Genomic DNA, 23,740 nt, shown 5'->3' with positions numbered 1-23,740 from the left:
TGGGGCAGAGGTGTTCTGGGCTGGAGTAAACCCAGGGGTCTGGGGAGCTCCCCAGCCTGTTGATCTGTTTTGACACTTCTCATTGCACTTTCTTCAACGCAGATCCATTCATGTGGTTGTAATTGGAGAGGGCCACCATGAAGATCCGGCTACATAATGCATTTGCTGCTATATGTGCAGCTTTCTTCTTATCTTCGATAGAGGCAGAAGGTAATGACCGCCTTTTTTGCTCGTCTCCTCCTTTTTCCCCTGAAATGACAATGCAGAATTTGAGAAAGGGGGAAAAAAGAATCGCTCCAGTGCTTGTCTTATTTGCTTGCTCTCCGTTTTCGGTGCGTTTGTTTTTCCTATTGTGACTTCTGTCCTTAAAAGGAACGCCTCTCTTTTCTTAAGGTTTGTCTATTTCCCTGCTGCCCAGGACCGGCCAGCTCTTTTGTCTTGCTCATTTCACTTTGCACCCTCCTCTGTGGGTTTCTCGCTCGCTCGTGTCTCTCTGGTGTGCTGTCCACACCAACTTCCCACTGCAGCCTCCTCAGAAGGAATGGACCCATTGCGCTGGAGCCCAACCGAAGATGCTATCCTTCCCCTGGCTCCTCGGCCTGACTTTGCAGCTAGCTCTCAAGGAGAAGGCGCCTGTGCAAACACGAAGCCTCCGATTAATAATCGGGCGCCCCAGAGCGCTGGCACTCGCTCTCGCGCGGCTGTTAATTACCTGGCTGAGTGCAGCGAACTCAGTCACATTACACAATAAAGTACTCCAACAGAGCCTGGCTCCGTGCGTCTGTGTGTTTTGCTGAGAGTTGAGTGCCTCGGCTGGCCAGGCCTAGAGAGTGAGTCACGGATGCAAAGGCCACAGGGGAGGTTGGGGGTGGAGGGGATGGGAATGCCAAGTTTGAGGCTCCAGTTGTTTCTTCTAAAGCCGACCCGGCAGGGGAGCTCTCTCGCTGCGGTGCCCGGGGGCTTCCCCGGCTCTGAAGCACGTGGGTCTCAGTCCGGGGGAGGAGCCTCGGGCCCTTCGGGATAACTCAGCGTCTATCTAGCCAAGGCTGTGCGCCGCCCGCCACAGGGCACGGTGCACCACGCGTCAGCTTACTTCTCCAGCTACAGTCTCAGCCCGAGGGCATGGCTCACGTGTTGGTTCGGAACCCCTGAGAGATGAGGGAGTCTAGTTTACGGTTTCTCTCCTTCATTTCTCCAGTGGGAAACGCTAGCACTTTCGACTTGAGCAGAAAGGAAAGGGCAGCAGTTCCATTGATTTGATTGAACCACTAGGTGCAGGCTCAATGAAAAGCAGCCTTTTCTGTTTCTGCTCTTCAGGAGAGTCAGAGTTCTTCTCCGCCCCTCCCCCCCTTTCTACTTCAATTTCCTGTACACTGTGTCTAAATTTGCACCTGGAAGATAACTTTGCTGGGGAATGAAGAGAAATCACTAGTATCCTCAAAACACAAGTCTTGATTACGGAATTTACTCAATGAGTTTCCCCATTCTTCCCGAATTCTTGGAAAAGTGAATTGAGACTTGATGATCAGCTTTGAAGAACAAATTCCACTCTTTGGGTTCTACAAGATAGAACTGAGGTGGGGAAATTCTGCTGCCCAAAAGAACTCGTCACGGTGTCTTGTCATGGTAAAACCTCTTTTTCCTTTAATGAATTTACCAGAACTAGAATATTAAAATTTTAGACTGAAAAGGGACCTTAAGGAATCATCTAGATCTTGTTTTGAGTTGCATTGATTTCATGCCTCAAACTGCAAAATCAATGCCTACACAAGAAAACAAAGGTATATAATAATCAACTAACTCAGGGAAAAATGAAATCTGTTTGGTTGCTAACCCTTCCCCCCTCCCCCCTCCCCCAATCCATTCTGCTACCTTCATTGTAAAACTGAAATTTCACTAGTTCTGTAAAATGAGGGGAGATGGATTAGGTGATCCCTAAGGGTCTCTTTCAGCTCTATGAGTCTATGTCTAGTTTTATATGTAGACCACCTAGCTGATGCAAGGAAAATGGTAGATGCAACATAAGGAATATACATTTGTTTGATATTATTGTTATATCTATAGGGAGTCATTAAATAAATTAGGGAGAAAACCTTACTTCTGATCTTGTTTCTTGAAAGTGTAACAGGGAAAGGGGATTAAAAAGTTGTCTTAGAAATTACTAAATGAAAGTTTATTGGTTTTTTTTTTTTTTACTATATGTCTTACATTCTCAAGCTAAACAAACAGAAGGGAGGTCAACTAACAGCCTGGGCATTTCTTTATAGTAGCCAAATGCTAGGACTTGTAGCACCTTTGCAAATTAGGTAAGTATTGTTTAACAGATTTCTGCATAGTCCAGAACCAGATGATATTTGAGCTATTTATGGTTCTCTAACTTCCAAAGCATTCTAAAAATGTAGGGAAGAGCAGAATCAACTTAGATAAGTCGCCTGATCTGAGACCAAATGGCCACTCTTCCATTTACTATCTATGGGCCTTTGGGAAAGAAGCCACCTATCCAGGCCTTAGTTTCTTCATCTGTAAAATGAAAGTTGGATGACTGGTTACATACTCTAAGAGAAATCTATGTTTTCATCTTTAAGTGAAGATTTTTCCATAGTCAAAAGAGCCACTGCTTTGAATGAAAGGAGAAAAACCACTGCAGTAGGTTTGATGTTGGAGCAATATTGCAGGGTCCATTGGGAGTTTTCTTAGGCTAGAGTTTATGGCAAATCAGAGTTCTTTATAGCACTTTAGATCTCCATGACAGTTATGCAGCTCAGAAAATCTTCAGTAAGGGTCTTTTAAATTCCCCATTTCAAAGACTTTTACATAAAAGAAACAGTTATGGAGACAGTTATGCACTTTCCAGAACCTTTTATATGAGCTAGTTTTTTTTTCAGCTTTTAAAGTTTTCAGAAAAGTGATAGAAATCCATTAGATCCTATTTTGTGAATATATTAGTGAATTCAAATGAGCTCATGATGACTGTCTAGTTTGCATAGTTTCCTTTTGGAATCACTCTTTAGTTGAAGTGGTCATGACAGCAGAGAGAATGGTAAGGAATAGATAAAAGCAAATATGAGCAAATAGAGTGAGAGAAGAAGGAAAATTATTATAGATATTTGTAGTAGGTAGTCAAGGATTTAACTCTATTAGTTCTAGTTATCCCTCTTAAATATCTTTACATAATTCATTGAAGTAGCTAATGGATTACCACAAGTGTTGTTTGAGTATCAGAAAAATTTTTGAGAATTCTTAGGAAAATAGATTGGGAATGACGTAAACAGTACAATCTGAATTGGATTAGATGATGCAGAGTCTGTAAAGAGTAGCTGAAAACAACTACTTTCTTTGCTATTCATTTTATTCAAAATTTTCTTTATGTGAACTGTCTTAAAGAGTTTAACATAACTTTTTCATCACTGGGGGAGATGGTACTTCATTCTAGTAACTGTCTCTCAGTTGCATATTTTCTTTTAAGATTTTTTAAAAAACATTTTAATTTAAAGTTTTGAGTTCCAAATTCTGGCCCTCCCTCCTTTTGTCTCCTCCCACCTCTGTGAGATGGCAAGCAATCAGATATAGGTTATACATAGTTGCATCTTTTCTACTTTTGTGTTTTGGGCAGGGTTAATTTATTGTTGGCATTATCATTCTGCATTTTAGGGGCCTCCTATCATAGTTGTAGGTGACGAAGTGATTAAAATACCAGGCTTGGAGATAGGATAACATCTTTCCCAGTTCAAATCTGGCCTCAGATACTTACTAGCTATGTGACCCTGGGCAAGTCACTTAACCCTGTTTGTCTCAGTTTCCTCATCTGTAAAATGAGCTGGAAAAGGAATGGCAAACCATTCTACTATTTCTGCCAAGAAAACCCCAAATGAGGTCACAAAGAGTCAGAAATGACTGAACAGTAACAATAACAATCATAGTTGTGCTTTTAGATTGTTCAGAAGTAATAGGATGCTCCAAGATGCTTAGGCAGGAATATTTTTTCAGGCAGTGGAGGGGATTGGTGTCCTTTATGATGTGTCAGTTGGGCACTTTTCATTAGAATATAAACTCAATGTAGGCTAGCTATTATATAAGGAGGTATTTTTTTGTTTGGTTTTGTTTTTGCTTTTTCTTTGTATCATCAGATATTAGCAGAGGTCTGGCAAACAGTAAGTCATTAATAAGTGCTTGTTGATTGATTAACTTACTTAAATTTTAGACTTAAATTTACGCCTACTTTCTACTGTTACCACAATTTTGGGACTGAAAGATCTATAGTGAGTCTCATCCTCTCACCACCTTGTCATGCTTGCTTCTATCCATTCTCTATATCTGTTTCTACTCATGGGTATGCTTCATTTCCATCATCATTATCATTGATCTTTATCATTGCATTGTTGTATACAATTTATCTTTCCCTGTCCACTTGCTTTTCCCATTGTAGTTTCTCCTTTCCTCCCATATTCTTCTAGGATACATTTTAGCTAGTATTCCATAGAAATGAAAATTTTGGGTTATTTATTACTTTTCGTTTCAATGGATCACTTGTATCTCAGCTGCTTTACAGACATTACCCTATTAACCTTATGACAATGCTTCCTTTGAACAACATGGAGCGACTTTTGCTGTTTGTAGTATATATGCTGCTATTTAGATAGGAATTCCAAACATCATTAGTCAGGTTTTTTTTTATTGAGGATATTATTTCCTAGTTAATTGATGCTTTCAGGAGAACTAAATCGATCTAGAAATTGAGATGAACTAAACTGCTGTAAGTAAAAAAAAGTTATTATAAATAATTCTTTAGTTTATAATCTTCTTTGATAATTTATTGGCATTGCTGTCTTCAATATCTCATCCAGTAATGCAGAACTCAACCTATGACTGCCCATCCTATGTGACTTTTGCCAATATCTTGTAAAATCTACTGAACTGAGTAGAAGGCATTTCTAGCCTACAGTACAGGGCTGACCAACTTATTCTCCTGTTTAACAAACTTAAGTGGGTCCCTAATACTTGTTGGATCAAATACATACTGCTCTGTTTGGCATTTAAAACTATTTGCAATGTGGCTCCAACCTACTTTTCTCAGCCAAACTGACCTTCTTACTGTCCCTCACCTATGACATTTCATGTGATGATGCCATCTTTTGTATAGACTCTTCAACCATGCCTGGACTTCTGTGCTTATCTCACTTTTGCTTCATGAAATCCCTCTGTTCCTTCAATGCTTAGCTCAAAGCCATCTCTTATTTCATGTTTCTTATTTCTTATTTCAGGATATCTGGATATCCTTCAGCTGCTATTACTTCCCTACTCCCCCCGCTATTACATTGAATTTAATTTGTATACATTGTGTAATACCTTTATATACATGTCATAACAATGTAATTTCTTCTGATTCTTGCCACCCCTTTGTTCATTTAGCATAAACTGCTTGAGGGCAGAGACGTTTAGATTTTTGTCCTTGGTAGTCCCAGGACCTAGCATAAGGTCTGACCCAAAGTTGTAACCTGATAAATGCTTATTGATTAATTCATCAGCTAAATATGTGGATGAAACTAGGTTCTTAATTTCAATGTTTAATAAATTATTTAGGAAGATCAAAGCTAATATACATTTTATTTGAACCTTTGGCTTACTACTCCTAAATGTCAAAATTTAGAGCTGGAAAAAACCTCAGAGATATCTTAATTTTACATAGCAGAAAATGAAGTCTCAGAGAGTTTAAGAAACTGGCCCAAGATCATATAAACTGGTGCTTGGAAGAACCAGGATTATATCATAGGTCTCTCTTGTTCACAATTCATTGATCTTGCCTCATAATGAAGTTTCCTACATTGAATTTGACATGTCATTTTAACAATGAAGTGAGGGGGCAACTAGGTGGCACAGTGGATAAAGCACTGGCCCTGGATTGAGGAGGACCTGAATGCAAATCTGATCTCCAAGACTTGACACTTACTAGCTATGTGACCCTGGGCAAGTCACTTAACTCTCATTGCTCCACAAAAAAAACCAAACCAAACCAAACAAACAACAACAAAAAACCCAATGAAGTGAAAATAAGGTTATACTGATTGCTATCATATAGACAAAGTGACTGGTTTATTGGCAGAATGTTTTCAATTTTTGACTAATTATTTTGCTGCCTTCTATGCCTAGCCTAAATGCATTTCTTAGTTCAATATTTTATTGACTTTTGAAGGGAAAATGATACTCATATTACATTAGTATTTATTAAATATAATTCTTACAAGATTGTAAGAAAAATACCTGTACATGTTCTACATCTTCAGGAACATGCTGAAAGGCAAATAAGGGTTTTTCCTTTTGTGTGTAATAATGGATTGGAAAGAGTTTCATTGTTAAGATAATGCCCCTTTCAGTTTTGTTGGCATGGAAATGAAAACAAGTTTCCAAATAAATGAATGAAAAAAAGAATTTCTCACATAATAGTAATATTAAATCAGTGTTTCAGCTTTTCGCAACTCCACCCCCTTTTAAGTTTGTTAACACAACCATGATGTTTCTAGCACTCATCAGGAATTCTCCTTTTTCCCTTTTGATGCATCTTGTTCACAACCAGTGCATTGGACTTCTCCTTTTTCTATAGATTTAGGATCCCTTTGATCTTTATGGTGTCCAAGATGGAAGAAATATTTATACTTCTACTTTTTTCTTGGTTAAATATTCAATCAGATAAAATAATGGTCAAGCATTAACCTTCAGTTTGATTTCTAATATGATTGAGTTGGTTTTTATGAGAAATGCAAATTCAAATACAAAATCATATTTAAATGTCCTGAAACAACACTTTATGATTAAATTGAAAATATTTGTATATTATGTTTTCACTAACTATGGAGCAGACATAAATTAATTTAACTTATTAATTATTTGGTGTAGGTATCAGCTTAAATACAATGAAGAGGTTTATGTTTTGATATTTAAAAACTATATCTAAAACTATGAAAATATGGGTTTCTAAAGTTATTATTTGAATAAAGTGTTTTTGAGCATAGGCAAGTGTCTTAGCTGTTAGGATGTTGGGCTGGGAGTCAGGAAGGCATAACTTTGAATCCTGCCTCTGACACAATTTACTGGTTGTATAATCCTGAGCAAGTTACTTAACCACTATGTGCCTCAGGTAACCCCTAATAATCAACTAAGTCACAGACAATTGCAATTGTTTTTAGATCTTTGGGCTACTTAATTTGTTGGTATTAATAGAGTACAAAGTTCTGTGAATGTATAAGAAAGAAATCTCACATACCATAAATAGTTATTGTATGGAGTTAGTACAGCCTTCAATCTTATGTCAGAATGTGTTCTGTACTAGGATAACTGATCAATGAGTGAAATACATTAGTATTTTTAAAAGTGATGTTTAAGAATTTACTTTCTTTAATTCTTATTCAAATCAGTAATTAGCTATTCAATTACTGTCAATTTCCTATACTACTCCTTTTTCAGGACATCAAAATGAATCTTTTCTGTGAAATAGTTTAGGGTGAGAATTAAAGATGTCTTGTAGATTAGATAGTATTTCTTGGAATTGTTCTAGCTTTAACAATGTTTTTTTTTTTTAAATCTTCTTTTGAGAGTCAGTGTGGTATAGTAGAGAGTAGGACTTGGAGCCCAAAAGACAGGTTCAAATACTGTCTGTGACACAGATTGTGGAACTTTGGGCAAGTCATTTCATCTTTTCAGTGTTCTGACAACACTCTAAACTCATAAATTGCAGAGAAAGTGCCAACCACAATGGCAGAGTTAGAGTTTCCTGTATCTAGTGAGTCTAGTTCCTATCTTTCTTACTCTTTTAGAGAAGATGAAATGGTAGCCGTTATTTTTTTTATGTATGTATCTCAAGAGAGTTTCATAATGTTAAACTTTTACTCTTCCTCAAGTTGACTTGTCATTCTCACATGCCAACACCAGCATTTTTTTTAACCTGAAATTTAAGATGATGACAATATATAATCAATTAAGGTCTAGATGATTACGAATGAAGAAAAAGTTCTTGGCAGAAAAGTGGATTCATTGTGTCCATTCTTCTTGTCTCAGACTTTTCATTGCGGACTACCACATTTGAATTTTTATGAACACATTAAAAGCTTTTGAAATGTTAAAGACTTTTCCCTACAGTCATTTTTTTTTCAAGTTGATCTGGAATCCGGTCATTTGGATATCAAGTTGGGCTGCTGCCCTTCAGCACTTTTACCCTAATGTCTCTGCTGCATCAGGTCAATTTTCTTCCAAGGTTGGTGGTACTATTTTTCCATGTACTGATTTTTTTCAAAGCATGCTCAGGCCAGTTCTGTCTGCCTTTGCATTAAATTTGTCCTGAGCCATTGCTATTGGAACAATATTTTATAATGATATTCTTAATGTGTGTGTACTGTACCATTAACATCTGTTGCATGCTCTCATAGAACTAAATGATGACCAGCTATTTTGTTTTAGCCATTTCATTACAGTAAATAGAATGTTGAATTATTAAACTTTGCATGTAGATTAATGGTCTAATCTCACTGCCTGTGTATGGATAGTAGGAAAAATAACATTCATTCCAGCACTAGTGTATCAAAATAAATATAAAAAATTATATTATCCTGGCATTGGAAGTGAGTTCATTAAAACAAGTGTCTGCTTAATTCGTTCTATTTTCATTAAGCCGTGTTATTAATATTGCATAAAAACCTAACAGCAGTTAAATTATATGATTCATGTCTTAAAGCTACTACTGTATTTCAATTGACCTCTATTTACATCTAAAAAGATGATCATCTTTCATGGAAAAGATAAACAAAACCTCACTTACAAGGAATGTGAGGCTTTCAGTCAGACTGGAGCATTGAAGGAGAGTATGGCTGAAATCCACTTGACTTTGAGGACATGTTCAAAGAATCATATTTAATATACTTACCATGCACTGACAGTGAGTCAGTAAACATACTGCATGATGAGGCATGAACATTTTAGAGAGAATATCATTATAAAATATTTCTGGAACGTCTTTGTGTAATGACCATTGTACATGGAGGCTTTTTGTTCATTGTAGGACACTAAAAACAAGTCAACATTTCATTTACACATGCATGATGCTGCAAAATGGTGTATGTAAACTTTTTCTTTCTGTACTTTTTGATTATTCCTGTCATCAACTTCTACAAGTTTTTTTTTTTAATTTGCAATCATTTGTTCAGATCACTGATGGCTTCTTTACTGTTTTCTTTAAATTCTGTAAATAAATGTCCATAAATATACATTGATGTTGTCTTTTCATGATTAACCAATGTTTTGTAAAGGTCCATACTGGCATTTTAAGCTAAAATGCCACATCTAGTATGGGGTACACCTGCTACAAAGTGGAAATAATAGTGTGAGTTTACACCATAGAAATCATACTGAAAGCTGGTGTAAACTGGTAGAATATTTGTGTTATGAATGTTTGTATCATAATGTTGACATGATTATAAATTATGCTAAAATTGAAATCCTTGATTTTGGAAAAACAAACTATGCAAATAAATGAGAATTCCTATACATTTCAAATACATATTTCCATATGAAATATAACATTACTAAACAGATATTTGGTAATTCCCAAGATTCTTCTGTAGTAACAAAATTAATTCTGTCATCTCTGCCATGGTTTCAGATTTCTTGAAACACAAACAATAAGAACATAATAATGCAGAGAAGCAATTTTAAAAGATAATCAATTAATTCTTGCTCTTTGGAAGATTATTGTGTTAGCATTCTAAATTATCTTCTAGTATTGTAAGCAGGTTGTGATTTGGCATGCTTGTTCCAATTGCACCCAGCATGTATCAAAAGTCCCTTAATTGTTACGTGAAATGTTTGCATATGTGGTTATTATCTGTGACTTCATTGTACATGTAATCAATTATGTTTTCCATCATGCTTGAACTTGCTTGTCATTCTTGAATGACTTAGCAACTCAAGAAACACATGTTCTGTGCTGTCTTCTGTGATATGTATACTCTCTGATGTTTTGTCATATTTTGTCAGCTTTTATTTTATTCTTTTCCAACAAGATATGTTCATATTTGTTGGAAACAAATTTATGCAAAGACAATCTTAGTAAGCTTTGCTCAACATAATTTTCATTAAAATTCCAATTTTCTGACATTCAGAAGTAACTAATACCCAATTTCTTTTTCAGTTGAACCACCTTCAGACTTGAATTTTAAAATTATAGATGAAAATACTGTTCATATGTCATGGGCAAGACCAGTTGATCCTATAGTGGGTTACAGAGTAACAGTGGATCCTACAACTGGTAAGTTACATGGATAATAATGGTAGATTATAAAATCTAAGGGCAAGAAAAGACTTTAGAGATCATCTAACCCAGCCACCATTTTTTTTTGTTTTTTGTTTTTTTTGATTTAGAAACGAAGGCTCAGAAAAGCTAAGTAAATTGAATAAGGTTACATATGTAATGAAGGGTAGAATTAGAACTTGCTAGTAGCCAGGTCTCCTGATTTCTCATTAAGCATTTTGAGTTCCAACATTCAATGATTCTATAGGTTGGTTTTTTTTTGATACAGTTTATCTTAAGCTTGCCCTATTGAAAACTGATGTGAGCTGCCTATCATATTGGAGCAGTGTTAATAGTCTTTAATTGCTTTTTAAATATTCAAAAATTTTTACATTCTTCTTTTATTATCCAGTCCTTTAACACTTTAAAGGCCAAAGCAATGAAACTTGAGTTGTTGAGGCAGCTAGGTGGTACAGTGGTTAGAATGCTGGAATCTGAATCAGTAAGAGCTGGGTTTGAATCCTGCTTCAGACACTTAGCTGTGGCTCACTGGGCAAATACCTTAACTTGCCTCAGTTTCTTCATCTCTATAAAGCACTTACCTCAAAGGGTTGTTGTGAAGATTAGATGAGAGAACACATGTAAAATTATTTCCAAAACTTAAAATTTTGCTAAGAAAAAAAAAAGAAACTTGAATTGTAATACCCTGTGCCTCCAGAACGTAGGAATGATGACAATGACCATTAATGTACAAAAATTGAGGAGAGATATGTCTTTTTGGGTTTATTTGGGTTTGTAACCCTAACTAGGCTATGATAATCTTTGTAGACTTTATACTGTGTAGTTTTTGGAAAAAAAGCTGTCCTTCTTGGTTATTTTTTTTAAGAATTGTTTTTAGGCCTAATTATATAATTCAAGTGTAGACAAATATTCTTAGTTGCTCAACTTTTATATCTAAAATGCATTGACATTGGCTCTCTGGTAGGGATGTTGATAGCTGAAAGTGGTAAAGGGTGGGGTCAAAAAGAATTTATCACATAAACTCTTTGTATATTTTTGTGGTCTTAAAAATACCAAGGGTTTAAAATAACATTTTATGAGGGAATTTAGAAAGTATTTCTTCTTATCAGATCTATGAGCTTGAAAGGAAGTGAAGTCTTTTCTTCTATCCTTTTTGTTTTCCTTTTATCCCATCTAATCCCCTCCTCCCTTACCCACTGCAAGAAGTCCAGTCACAAAAAGGCAGTGGCAGTTACACAGTTCATTCACACCAAAGTATAGGTAACATTGGAAGGGAGAATCTTTTGGTTTCCAAGGGATGTTGGAAACATTTGACATTGTGCTGCCAGATTCTGGCTCTAGAAGATAGACACTTAGCACTGTAGTCCCACACCTCAGTTTTCTCCTAGAGAAAACATGAAATGAAATAATTGATATAGTACAACAAAATACTTTGACAACAGAGCTTTTTTTTTTGTCGTTTTGTTTTGTTTTGTTTTGGCGGGGCAATGAGGGTTAAGGGACTTGCCCAGGGTCACACAGCTAATAAGTGTCAAGTGTCTGAGGCCACATTTGAACTCAGGTCCTCCTGAATCCAGTGCCAGTGCTTCATCCACTGCACCACCTAGCTCTACCCCAACAGAGCTTTTGATACTTTGTTATTATAGTGAAGTTCCGCAAATGAATTATAAGGACCTCACAAGTACATATAAGGGACAGATTCTATATTCATACTTAAGGGGTGAGAAGAGCCAATATCTTTTCACAGAAGTGTTTTACCTTTTGAAGCTTAAATACGGCCTGTGGATTCCATTTTCCTTATTTTCCTTTGTTGCATTTTTTAGTTCTGAAATAAGTTCTTTCCACTTGATTTGATACTTAATGTAAAAATCTTTTTAGAACCAGCAGTATTTTAAAATAAAAAAAAAAACACCAAAAGAAGGATTTTATATGGTAGAGATCTGGCCTCAGAGTCAGGAAAATCTGTGTTCAAGTCCCACTTCTGACATGTACTAGTTATGTGACCCTGGATAAATCATTTGTATAGCCCCTCAATACTTAAGTCAACTCCCTAAGATTGTAACTTAAAAAAAAATTTGTTAATCTGTATTGGTAGAGTGAGTTCCTTTATAGCAAACTCCTTATACCAATAAAATCATAGAAGCATAAATTTAGAGCTGTAAGGAATATTAGAGATTGTCTCATGTGACGTTTAAAGTCTAATGTATGTGGTCACCTTTTTCTGCCCCCAGTGTGTGGGGGAAACTAGCTAGGATTTACTTATAAATTAGAAGCTTCAGCAACAATTTAGGCATTAAGCATTTATTAAAGTTTATTAGGGGTTAGTAAAGAGAGAACACGTGGAGTTCAGATAGCAAAGCCTCTCTACCCTAGGATTCAGACTGGACTCCTTCTCCTCTTTAGCCACCAACTCAAGGTCCTGGACAGAAAAAAAGCCAGAGCCAGGGAGCCAGCCTCACTTCCTACTTCCTGTCTCCCTCCCCTGGAAGAGGCGGTCCTTCAAGCTGATTTGGTTGAGGGTGATCTTGTGTTGATGTCCTAGTCCACAGCCTCTGAGAACACTCTCTCTTGGGAGTCAGGCAGGTGTGGTTTTAATTTAATTAACTTTAAGTAGGCTAATCAGCAAAGTCAATCACTCTCAGTCAGTCTCACTTAATTCAATCAGTCTAGATTAACCTCCTCTGGTTGGGGCCTTGGGGTTGACAGAAAGCCCATTATATCTTACATTCATTCAATCCTCATTTGACAAATGAGACACAGAGAGGTTATATGACATAGTAAGTGTCTAAAGAAGGATTTGAACCCATTTCTTCCTGATTTCAGTTCCCTGTCTACAATATCATGCTGCCTCTCATCACCATCTCTCTTTCTTCCTTTCCCCTACCTCCCCCAAAAGAGGTATGTTGTTGTAATTAGATGTTTGATGTATTGTACTACATAATACATACATTTCCAAATTATGAATATGCATATAGCTAAGTAATTATATTGAATGCTTTTATGTAATTAGAAGTTTTAATTTTAAAGGGTAAACAGAAGCTGTATTTGGATTTCTGAAAAATGACAAATTTCAGATTTGGTTTGAATTTAACAAGGGATGTTTTTTTCTGTTAATATTTTGGATATAATTTAAATTTAGAAAATATATGTCAGAATTTAGGGTTTTTACTTTCCAACCTGTTTTTTTCCTCTTTTTTAGATGGGCCTACTAAAGAATTTACCCTTTCTGCTGGTACTACCGAAACATTATTGTCAGACCTTATACCTGAGATAGAATATGTTGTGACAATAACTTCATATGATGAAGTTGAAGAAAGTGTACCAGTTATAGGCCAATTGACAAGTAAGTACTTGTAATAATACTCCTTTTTTCTATGTTTTTCTTTTTTTCCTTGACTAGAACTATAGGCTTTTTTCTTTTCCTTTTATATTTGCAATGATGAAAGAATTAGTGAAAATCAGCATTACCTATTTTCTGCTCTATTAATGGATACTTTTTTCTTTCAGCTTAACAACCTTGTATAGTAGCCACTTTTCACTAGTCCACAGAGATTTAGGTTTATGAATAAGCAATTTCATGTTAAAATAATAGTAACTAAGGAGAATAAATCCATTGCAATCAAATATGGATCTTCTAGTGAGTATACAGGATAAAACTTAGGTTTATTGCACAGATCACTTGGGCAAAATTATGATTGGGCAAGTTTCCCAAAATGGTACCCATTTGGACATAGGGCTTTGGGGGTAGGGTATACAATACCAAATAGAGAATGATGATTACATGATAGAATGAATAAAGTAGTAGAGATTACATTTTTTACTCAGCAGTGTAATTAGAAATCCTAGATCTCCAAGTGAAAATTTTAGAACGGCTTCTTTTATTAGGATTCTCTAGTCTCTATACAGAATGTATTTGGACAGTAATGCTATGTATGGGGACTGTAAAAGGAGGCAACCCATAGGGGCTGGTTTCCTTGCACAACCATAGCTTGCTCTCCTTTGTCTGTGCAATTTCCCATGCAGAACACCAGAACACTAGGTGGAATTAATCCTTAACAAACTGAGCTGCAGGTGCCTACTGTAAGCTTTAAATGTTTAATTGAGGTGGAGGGGCTTGGTGCGGTTTTAAAGGTCTTGGATAACATTCTATAAATCCCATCTGGAGAATAACAAACCAAGTTAATTTTGAATTATGTCTTGGTGTCTCCATTCTCTTAAGGGACTACTTGGTCAGATTGTATAATATAGTGGTCCCAAGGATCCTATAGTCACGTATTGATTTAGGAAGCTATGAAGTGACATTACTAATGTATTTTATTTTGATTTATTTTGTTAAGCATTTGCCAATTACAGTTTAATCTTGTTCCACACTCAGGACTTTTGGGGTGGCAAGGGACCCTGAATTACATACCTTTAGTGTAATTTATATGGAGGCAGTTAGGTGACTCAGGGAATAGAGCACTGGGCTTGGAGTCAGGAAGACTTCAGTTTAAATCCAGCCTCAGACACATATGAGCTGTGTGACCCTGGACTTAACCCTCTGCTTGCCTTAATCCACTGGAGAAGGAAATGGCAAACCACTTTAGTATCTTTGCCAAGAAAATCCCATGGACAGTATGTCCCATGGAGTCACAAAGAGTTGTGTACAACAATGACTGAATGACAGCAGTATAATGTATAAAGGGCTGGCCATGGAGTCAGACCTAGATTCAAGTCCAATGCCAAGTCCAACCCTGGGATTTCAGGCAACTTAATTAACCTCTCAGTGTCCCAGGCAACTCTTTAAAGCTTGAATTTGCAGAGTTATCTATATTAGTAGGAGGCAGTGTCCATATCAGAAGTTCCTTACACTGACAAAAATCATACCGTCTCCTCGAATATATGGGTTACATATATATAGAATAGATGATACTTAAACTTTATTATGATCAAATGAGTATTATACAAGATGTCCCAAAAGTCTTAGTATAGTTTAAGCTATTAAAGCGTAAAGCTGCACAACAGTCTTAGTGCTTTAATAGCTTAAACTTTCATAATTTAAACCCACTAAAACTTTTGGGACACTGATACATAAACATATGTGTGTATGTATGAATAATTCATGTTATATTCATAATGCCTGACAGTGACACCATTGTTATTAAAAACATTTGCCTACTTAGTTCTTACCAGTCTGGACACAGACCTTAGGTTGGAGAGACACTGATGCCTCATCCCCAATAGCTTCATGAGGTCTTTATGAACTTGAGTCTGTTACTCTTTTGGTAATTGTGCTTTTCTTGGTGTGATCTGCTTCAGTTCAGACAGGTGGGCCAACAAAGCCAGGGGAGAAGAAACCTGGACAGAGTGAGATACAAAGTGAGTCATTGTCTAGTTCTTTTGCTTGACTTTGTAGCAATAATGAATCAAACTTGCATGGAGCTTTCCTGGTTCCTCTCACTAATTTATTATTACTCATCTTTACATAATCTAAAACATTCAATTAGCATGAAAAATTTAATCAATTTTAATCAATTACAGTGTTTGAGTTCTGTCTTTCTTCTTCCCTTCCTTCTTTCTTACCCCTAATTTTAGCAATAAAAGGTTCCTCCCTCCCTCCCCCATACATGCCTTTTTTGATATTGAGTTATCTTACATCAGCATTAATTCTTTAAATATAAATAGCTAGATTTTGAGCTGTGTCCATTAGTAGTATCTTTTGGATGTTGATATTAGGTGAAAACCTAAAACTCCTGGAAGGATTTGATTCTTGTCTCAAAGAGAAGGCAGCTTAAAAAATCTCATGTAAATGTTTGGAGAATTTTTTTTTTAACTTAGGAAGGCTTAAAAATAAGTTACATGTGGGGGCAGCTAGGTGGCACAGTGGATAGAGCACCAGCCATGGAGTCAGGAGGAGCTGAGTTCAAATCTGGCCTCAGACACTTGTCACTAGCTGCGTGACCTTGGGCAAGTCACTTAACCCCAATTGCCTCACCAATAATAATAATAATAATAATGATGATCATGATCATGATCATCATCGTCGTCGTTGTCATCATCATCATCACCATCGACTGGAGAACGAAATCACTTTAGTATCTTTGCCAAGAAATGTATGAAGACATGAAAGTACAAGGACTATGGAAGAGAATACAGCATGGGGATGCTTCCCATTAGAACCTGGAGCAGTTGTTGCTTTGTAGATGAAAGGAAAATTTCTTTCCTTCCAAATTTATGCATGTAACCAAGCTCTTCTTTTGACATTTCCAGAATTACTGTTTTAAAGCCCTTCTTAACTTCAGATTTGGCTTATGCCTAGCTCTTTGTAAGATGTTTCTACTAAGTTGGTGCCTTTGGAATCAAATGAATGCAATTTTATTTCAGTTCAGTTTTTGGCATCATTAGTCTCCTTGTGTCTTATCCCACTTTGTCTCACTTATTGAGTAAGCCAAGATAGGGGAGGGGGTTCTTGGATTTCTAATTTTGTCACTCTGTAAAAGTTGAATTTATGAATCAGGATGTTAATAAAAAGCCCATAAAAACAAAGGTCTCTTTATCTGGAGATTTTCTCCTTACAGATCCCTGTTTATCATTCTTTCTGAGGCCCATTAATCTGAAGTGAAGTTTATAGGGAATGCAGTTACTATAGTAATATTGTCCCCAAGTCAATATTTATTCAAAATCAAAGGATTACATAAATCACTGTATTTCTCATAGGTTTAAGTCAATCTATCAAATCTTTTGCAAACACATAACCCCCCAAGCCCCCCCCCCCAGACATCAATTTGATTTTTGAAACATTCTAGGAACCATTTCCTCCTCTTCTTAGCCATAAACTCCATTTCCTTCTCCCCATCTGAGTGAACTAAGGGCGCAAAAGCATCTGAAGAAATATATTCAGGGGGCGGCTAGGTGGCGCAGTGGATAAAGCACCAGCCCTGGATTCAGGAGTACCTGAGTTCAAATCCGGCCTCAGACACTTGACACTTACCGGCTCTGTGACCCTGGGCAAGTCACTTAACCCCCATTGCCTCGCAAAAAAAAAAAAAAAAAAAAAAAAAAAAAGAACAAAAGAAATATATTCAGTGCTTTCTCACAAACACCAATTCCCATGAAAACCAAACAAAATTGGATAAGATGACAATATATTTCATTGATATCCAGTTCATTATTTTTGATAGGTCTGTTGTACAATTTTCATTAGACCAGCCTTGAGTCCTTTTGGTCCAGAGATGATTTTTAGAATGGTTCCATTGCATTTTCACAATAACTTAAGGAGAGAATTTTGACTATTCATACTTTTAATATTATTTATTTCTCCTTGATACTTTGAAGATCTATTAGAGATTTATTAAAAGTGGATATAAGTTTTCTAGGGTAAGTGAATTGAAAATTGAAATAATAAAATCCTTGATATTTAGGTATAATTTATTAAAACTTAAACACATTAAGTGCTTATTTTTTCAAGCCTTGTGCTTAATACACACTGAAGGAGGTGCAAAGATAACTATGACTCAGTTTGTGCTCTCAAGCTTTGAATTTTGTCACTAATTTTATTGTAAAAATGAGAGAACTATTAAAATGCATGAAAATATTAAACTGAGTTTGTTTAAATGACCAAAATTTGGTTTGCATTCATTTTGTTGTGTTAGGGTCTATGTTCTACTAATAGTTGGACTAACAAAGACATTTTAAAAAGTAACATCTTATATGTATTCCAGAATGCTCTCTCAGTGCCTGGACAGATTTAGTTTTCCTAGTGGATGGCTCATGGAGTGTGGGGAGAAACAATTTCAAATACATCTTGGACTTTATTGCTGCCCTTGTGTCTGCTTTTGACATCGGGGAAGGAAAGACCAGAGTTGGTGTTGTTCAATACAGCTCTGATACCAGGACTGAATTTAACTTAAATCAGTATTACCAAAGGAAAGATCTTCTCGCTGCTATTAAAAAAATACCATACAAAGGTGGCAATACAATGACAGGTATGAATAAGAATTTATTTAAATTTTTTAATTTAATTTTTAAAAAAAAAAGTCTAGATTCTTTTTGAGGGGCATGAGGGGAAACAGAATATATCTGGGAGAAGGGAACTAGAGTGGTGAAGGGACTCAAAACCATGTGCTATGAAGATTGCTTGATAGAAGTGGGAATTTTTAGCCCTTAGATGACTTAAGGGGAAAATGGACTGTCATGTGAGACCAGGCTTTCTTCTTCTTGCTTCCAGAGAAAAGAGCTAGGTGTAAATGAATGGAAGTCATAGGGAAGCAGGCTTTGGCTTAATATAAAAGATATTTTTCTTAACAACTAGAGCTATTCCAAAATGGAATGGAATACCTTGGGTGATAGGTGTCTTGACTCTGGAGTTCTTGTGGCAAAAGCTAGATAAATATCCATGGGAGATGTAACAAAAGGGATTTGAGCATGAGTTGTACAGATACTTTTGCACCTTCTAACTCAGTCTTTGATTCTAAAAGAGCTGATAAAATATTGTCCATTTGCTTTTACAACAAAGGAATTAAATTCACAACGATTTCATTGTCCTGAGAATATTCTTAACATGCACCAAGTCACATCTTTCTCCCCACTTTAGGTGATGCTATCGATTATTTAATTAAAAATACTTTTACGGAATCCGCTGGAGCAAGGGCTGGTTTCCCTAAAGTGGCAATTATTATCACGGATGGCAAATCTCAGGATGAAGTGGAAATTCCAGCAAGAGAACTTCGGAATATTGGTGTTGAAGTTTTCTCCTTGGGTAAGTTGTTTGGTTCCTTAATATCAATTTATTAGTATCTTAGTCTATGTAATATGTATGAAAGTTAAGGCTTTTTACAAAAAGGATCACTACTCAAAGAGTAGAAGGCATTTTCTTATATTGAACCAATTGGTCTTAACACAGAAATTGAGCTTCCCCACTCTCTACCTAGATTTTCCTTGGTACACATAGTGTGAGAATATTATTACCAGGGACCCCATTGCTGAGAGAGCATGGGTTGACCTTTCTATGGTCGATTCAGCGTCTGGAAGTTACCTCACAAAACATGAGACCACCCTCAACCAATCAGATTGAAGCAGTGTGTAAGGACTGCTTCTTCTGGGGGATGCAGGAAGTGCTGTGCTCTCTTTTTCAGTTGGTCGCTGGAACCTCATGGTGATGGCAGAAGAACCAGGCCAGGGTTGAATTCTGATCTCTCCTCTAGGGTGGATAGGTTTTCCTATTCTTTCAGAGACACGTGTTCTTTCCTTGCTAACCTCTAATATACTTTAATAAAGGCTTACTGCCTAAACTGTTGCTGAAGCTTTTAATTTATAAGTAAATCCTAGTTAGTTTTCCCCATGCTGGGGACAGGTAAGGTGACCACACACATTTAGTTTTACCCATTACAGTAGCAATTAAGATTTAGTGTCCATCTTCAATTATACTTTCGCTTTTTAATGGCCAACAGTATTTGTAAAAGTAATCATTATGCATTTTATCTTGTACCTCATATATTACATAATACTTGAAAAATACAATTAAGGTACATCTTAATTTATACCCTAATGCCATGGAGGGAGGTGGTCTTAGCTTTATAAATAACATAGAAAAATGATTGAATGGTTGAGATGAAAGTTCAGCTTGTTTTATCAATATTCTTTTTTTGGTCATTGGCTGGATATATTATGGAAAACTATAAATAATTTTTGGGGGGTCTACCAACAATTCTTTTATTCAGCAAGTATTAGATGCTCAGGAGTGGGTTACAAACTTTGGAAGATTCTGGGAATGAATAAGTCATGGCCCATGTTCCAAAGAAGCTATAAAATGCATTGGCCATGTGAATTCTTGTAAATTGATTATAAAACAATCTTTTCTACTTAGAATCTGAGCAATATGGTAACATGTGTGTTTACTAGGGAAATCCTTGTACTACAACTCATACAAGATAGGCCCATTTTGTATTTTCCTTGGTTCCTATCTTCATTTCCATTTCCCTTTTTTTCTTTCTTTTTTAAGGTATCAAAGCTGCAGATGCAAAAGAACTCAGGCAAATTGCATCTCCACCTTCACTCAAGCATGTTTTCAATGTGGCTAACTTTGATGCAATTATAGATATTCAGAATGAAATAATTTCTCAGGTGTGCTCAGGTGTTGATGAACAGCTGGGTGAATTGGTCAGTGGAGAAGAAGGTGAGTTGATGATGGCAACTGTGTGAAAACATCTTAATTTCTTATTTGCCCTGTTTTTTAATTTTTAAAAAATATGGACAGGGCTGACAGCTTGTTTTTATTGGAGGTTGGGTGAAGTGGGAATCTGAACATACTAGTAGAAGCTTCTTCCACCAATGGAGATCAGCGTTATATTTATAATATGTAGTAGAGAATTGCCTGGGTCACCAAGAGGTTAAATGACTTTCCCAAGGTCACAAAACCAGTTTATGTTAAAGGCAGAACCCATATTCAGACCTTTCTGACACCTCCCCTCCTCCCTCAAGTCAGAGCTGTGACTGATACTCCATCCTGTCATTCAGAGAAGCAGTAGATATACTGGCTAAAACATGCCTTCCAACATCAGGTGCCACCAAATTTACATTTTTCCAATGGTAGACACTATAATATTTCTATATCACATTAAAATTCTCCCATTCTAACCAAAGCCATTACAATAAAGATGTAGATGTAAAAAAACCAGTCAGCATTATAATTTAGTTAATATGATATCCTTAAATCAACCCCTTTGGGCAAATTTTGAATTACTATTTCCTTATAGAGCCTTCTTCTTGGAATTTGTATTCACAGATTGCTGTGGATAGTATATTGGTTTTATAGAGAGTATCTTATTCTCTTCTTAATAGCTATCATTTATATAGCATTTCATGTATATTATCTCTTTTGATCCTCAAAATAATCCTCTGAGGTTGGTTTTAGAAGTAATTATTGTTATTGTTGGTGTTATAAGAAATTGAAGTTCAAAGAGGTGAACTGACTTTCTCAAGGTAATCAAGTTGCAAATTTAAACCTAGAGCTGCTTCTAGGTCACCATCATGCTTCACCCAGTCTAATATTGTAAGATGAGGCACATATATACGTATAAGCATTCTTTATTTTTTACTGACCTCCAAGGAAAAGGACTTTCCAGTTAATACTTTCTAAGTACTTTCCCAAATATTCTAGTATTTTAGAGACTCTAATAGATAAGTCAATTTCACTTATTCACATATCTGGGAAATTTTCTCATTTTAAAAATTCCTTTCTGTTCATGTTTTCCAATGTATTTCAAGTGCGCAAAGCACTTCAGGGGGCAGCTAGGTGGCACAGTGGACAAAAAAACTGGCCCTGGATTCAGGAGGACCTGAGTTCAAATTGGGCCTCAGACACTTAACACTTACTAGCTGTGTGACCCTGGGCAAGTCACTTAACCCTTATTGCCCCACCAAAAAACCAAAACAAAACAAGTGCACAAGGCACTTCAAAGGATGTTAAAACATCTGAGAGTCAACCTTTTGTGCACTCTTTACAATTTTCGCCAAAAGTTATTTTCTCATTTTCAGCATTCAAATGGGATTATAAAAGTGCATTCTAAGTAGATTTAATCTAAAAAACTCCTTTACTGTCTAGAATTGCCAGTCTTTGCCTCTCTTTTGGTAAATCTTCATGGGCTTTTAGTTCTGTCACTTACAATCTGGTCTTACAACTTCATTTGCCCAGAATTCTTTTTTCTTATTTCATTGTCTAATAACTCCTGATTTCCACCCCCTTTTCTTATTTAGAATGATAAAATCATTCAATTTTCTAGTTAGAAAGAACCTTAGTGATTATTTTGTCCTTATTCATTCCCATTGTCCATCCCTCTTTCTTTTCCTCTCTCCCCTTATTCTTTCTCTTCTTTGTTCTTCCAATCCCTACCCTCCTTCTTCCTTTCTTAACCTTTCCCTCTCTTCCTTTTCTCCTCACCCTCCTTTTCTCTTTCTTCCCCTACTATATGTTCTCTGCCCCCGCTCTCCTTCCCCCCACTTTTCTTCCTCTTCCAATCTTCTCCCTCCACCTCTTAATCCCTTAATTCTTCTTCTTTAAAGTTCCCCTTTATCTTTATTGGCCTACTTTGACTGTTTATATTTGGTTTGCCTGGAGATTTACAAGTTAATCCTTTTGAATGCAGTTTCATCTCTTCACTCTCTTTTTACCCCCTTGGTTCCAAGTTTTTGCTTTTAGGCTCTTCTATCTTTTCTTGACTCCATCTTGACACACCATCACTTTTGCTGCTTAAATACTGATATAATTGTAAGACACAAAATGCCGTGTCCCCTTTTTACTCTTCTCATGTTTTTCACTTCTTTTTCATATAACTTGCTATACTAGCTTCATTTTAGAGGTGTGTAATATTTTTAGATTGCCTGTAGTTTGTCCTAAAGGGCCAGGATGAAGCACAGTTATCTCTCCTGAGGATCTGGTTATATTGAAAAGCAGAGTACAGTGTATTTATCTTGAAATATCGCAACATACATTGTTATTATTTTCCATTGAGTATAGTGCAAACTATATTGTGTAGAGTTTGAATTTCTGGGATTAGAAATTATTCATACTTTTTTTATAGATGTGTAGATTTTAAATCTTATTTAACCTGTGTTGACTTTGTGAACATTTAATCTCAAATGTTTTCAGTTTGATGCTAGGGCAGTTAAAATCATTTATATTTGGAAGAAAATTTCATTGCACCTGAGAATAGATAGATTTTTTGAGTGCCTTTTTTTGGGTGTGTCATACATATGCATATATACACACACACATATATATACATATGTATATGTATATATATATATACATATGTATATGTATATATATATACATATATATATTAGGTGTATATCTAGTATACTATTACAAGAGAAATTCTTTTCATGAAGAGATATTTTATCTTCATTAAAAATTTAAATAGTTAACGTTATAGGAGAAATTGATGAGGTTTTGGGGTGAGGTTCTTAGGAATTCCTCTTTAAAGAATTATACCCTCTTGCATACAAATCTAATTAGAATAAAATATTGATTTATTTAGGTGCTAGGGAAAGGAAACCAAGAGAGAAGTCCTTGGACGTTTTCTCATGGGGAGAAGGCATGGCACAGAGGCATGGCTCTCTGAGATATCTTTCTCCCTGAGCAGGAAACAGGCAGATACTTTTATAGAGGACTGATGGTGGTCTGATGGGGGTGATCATCAGACTGTGGAAAGTTCCCTTATTGGGGGAGGACTATCCCCCATTTGTTGTGGCTGGGGGAAGTTGGGTGAGGGGCGGCTCTGGATCTCTCAAGTCATCTCTCTCCCCCTCATGCCACAAAGGCAGCAGCCACACCTAATCTTATTTTCTCAAGGGGTGGGGGAGACTAGAATGAAGGATAGTGGTCCTGGAGCTAACTCAGTCCCAATCTGGTGCCACTTATCCCTTTAGGTGTATCTGTCCTTTGGTTTTGTTTCTCAAGAAGGTTTT

The 23,740-nt window shown here is 36.2% G+C and overlaps 1 protein-coding gene across 1 annotated transcript in view; it reads left to right on the top strand.

Moving 5' to 3' along the window:
* The window catches only part of COL12A1 (collagen type XII alpha 1 chain), a 155,637-nt gene that overhangs the window by 3,248 nt on the left and 128,649 nt on the right, over positions 1 to 23,740 (top strand). Inside the window, exons 2-8 of the mRNA XM_043999289.1 lie at positions 103 to 210; positions 10,175 to 10,291; positions 13,494 to 13,637; positions 15,593 to 15,652; positions 17,995 to 18,258; positions 18,867 to 19,031; positions 20,274 to 20,447. Of these exons, the coding sequence (XP_043855224.1) occupies positions 138 to 210; positions 10,175 to 10,291; positions 13,494 to 13,637; positions 15,593 to 15,652; positions 17,995 to 18,258; positions 18,867 to 19,031; positions 20,274 to 20,447 (997 nt within the window). The 5' untranslated portion in view covers positions 103 to 137. The remainder of the gene's footprint in view (positions 1 to 102; positions 211 to 10,174; positions 10,292 to 13,493; positions 13,638 to 15,592; positions 15,653 to 17,994; positions 18,259 to 18,866; positions 19,032 to 20,273; positions 20,448 to 23,740) is intronic.

Source organism: Dromiciops gliroides, chromosome 4 (assembly GCF_019393635.1).
Source record: "Dromiciops gliroides isolate mDroGli1 chromosome 4, mDroGli1.pri, whole genome shotgun sequence".
Taxonomy (NCBI): domain Eukaryota; kingdom Metazoa; phylum Chordata; class Mammalia; order Microbiotheria; family Microbiotheriidae; genus Dromiciops; species Dromiciops gliroides.
Note: the sequence above shows the minus strand (reverse complement) of the source record. Positions and strands in the feature narration are given on the sequence as shown.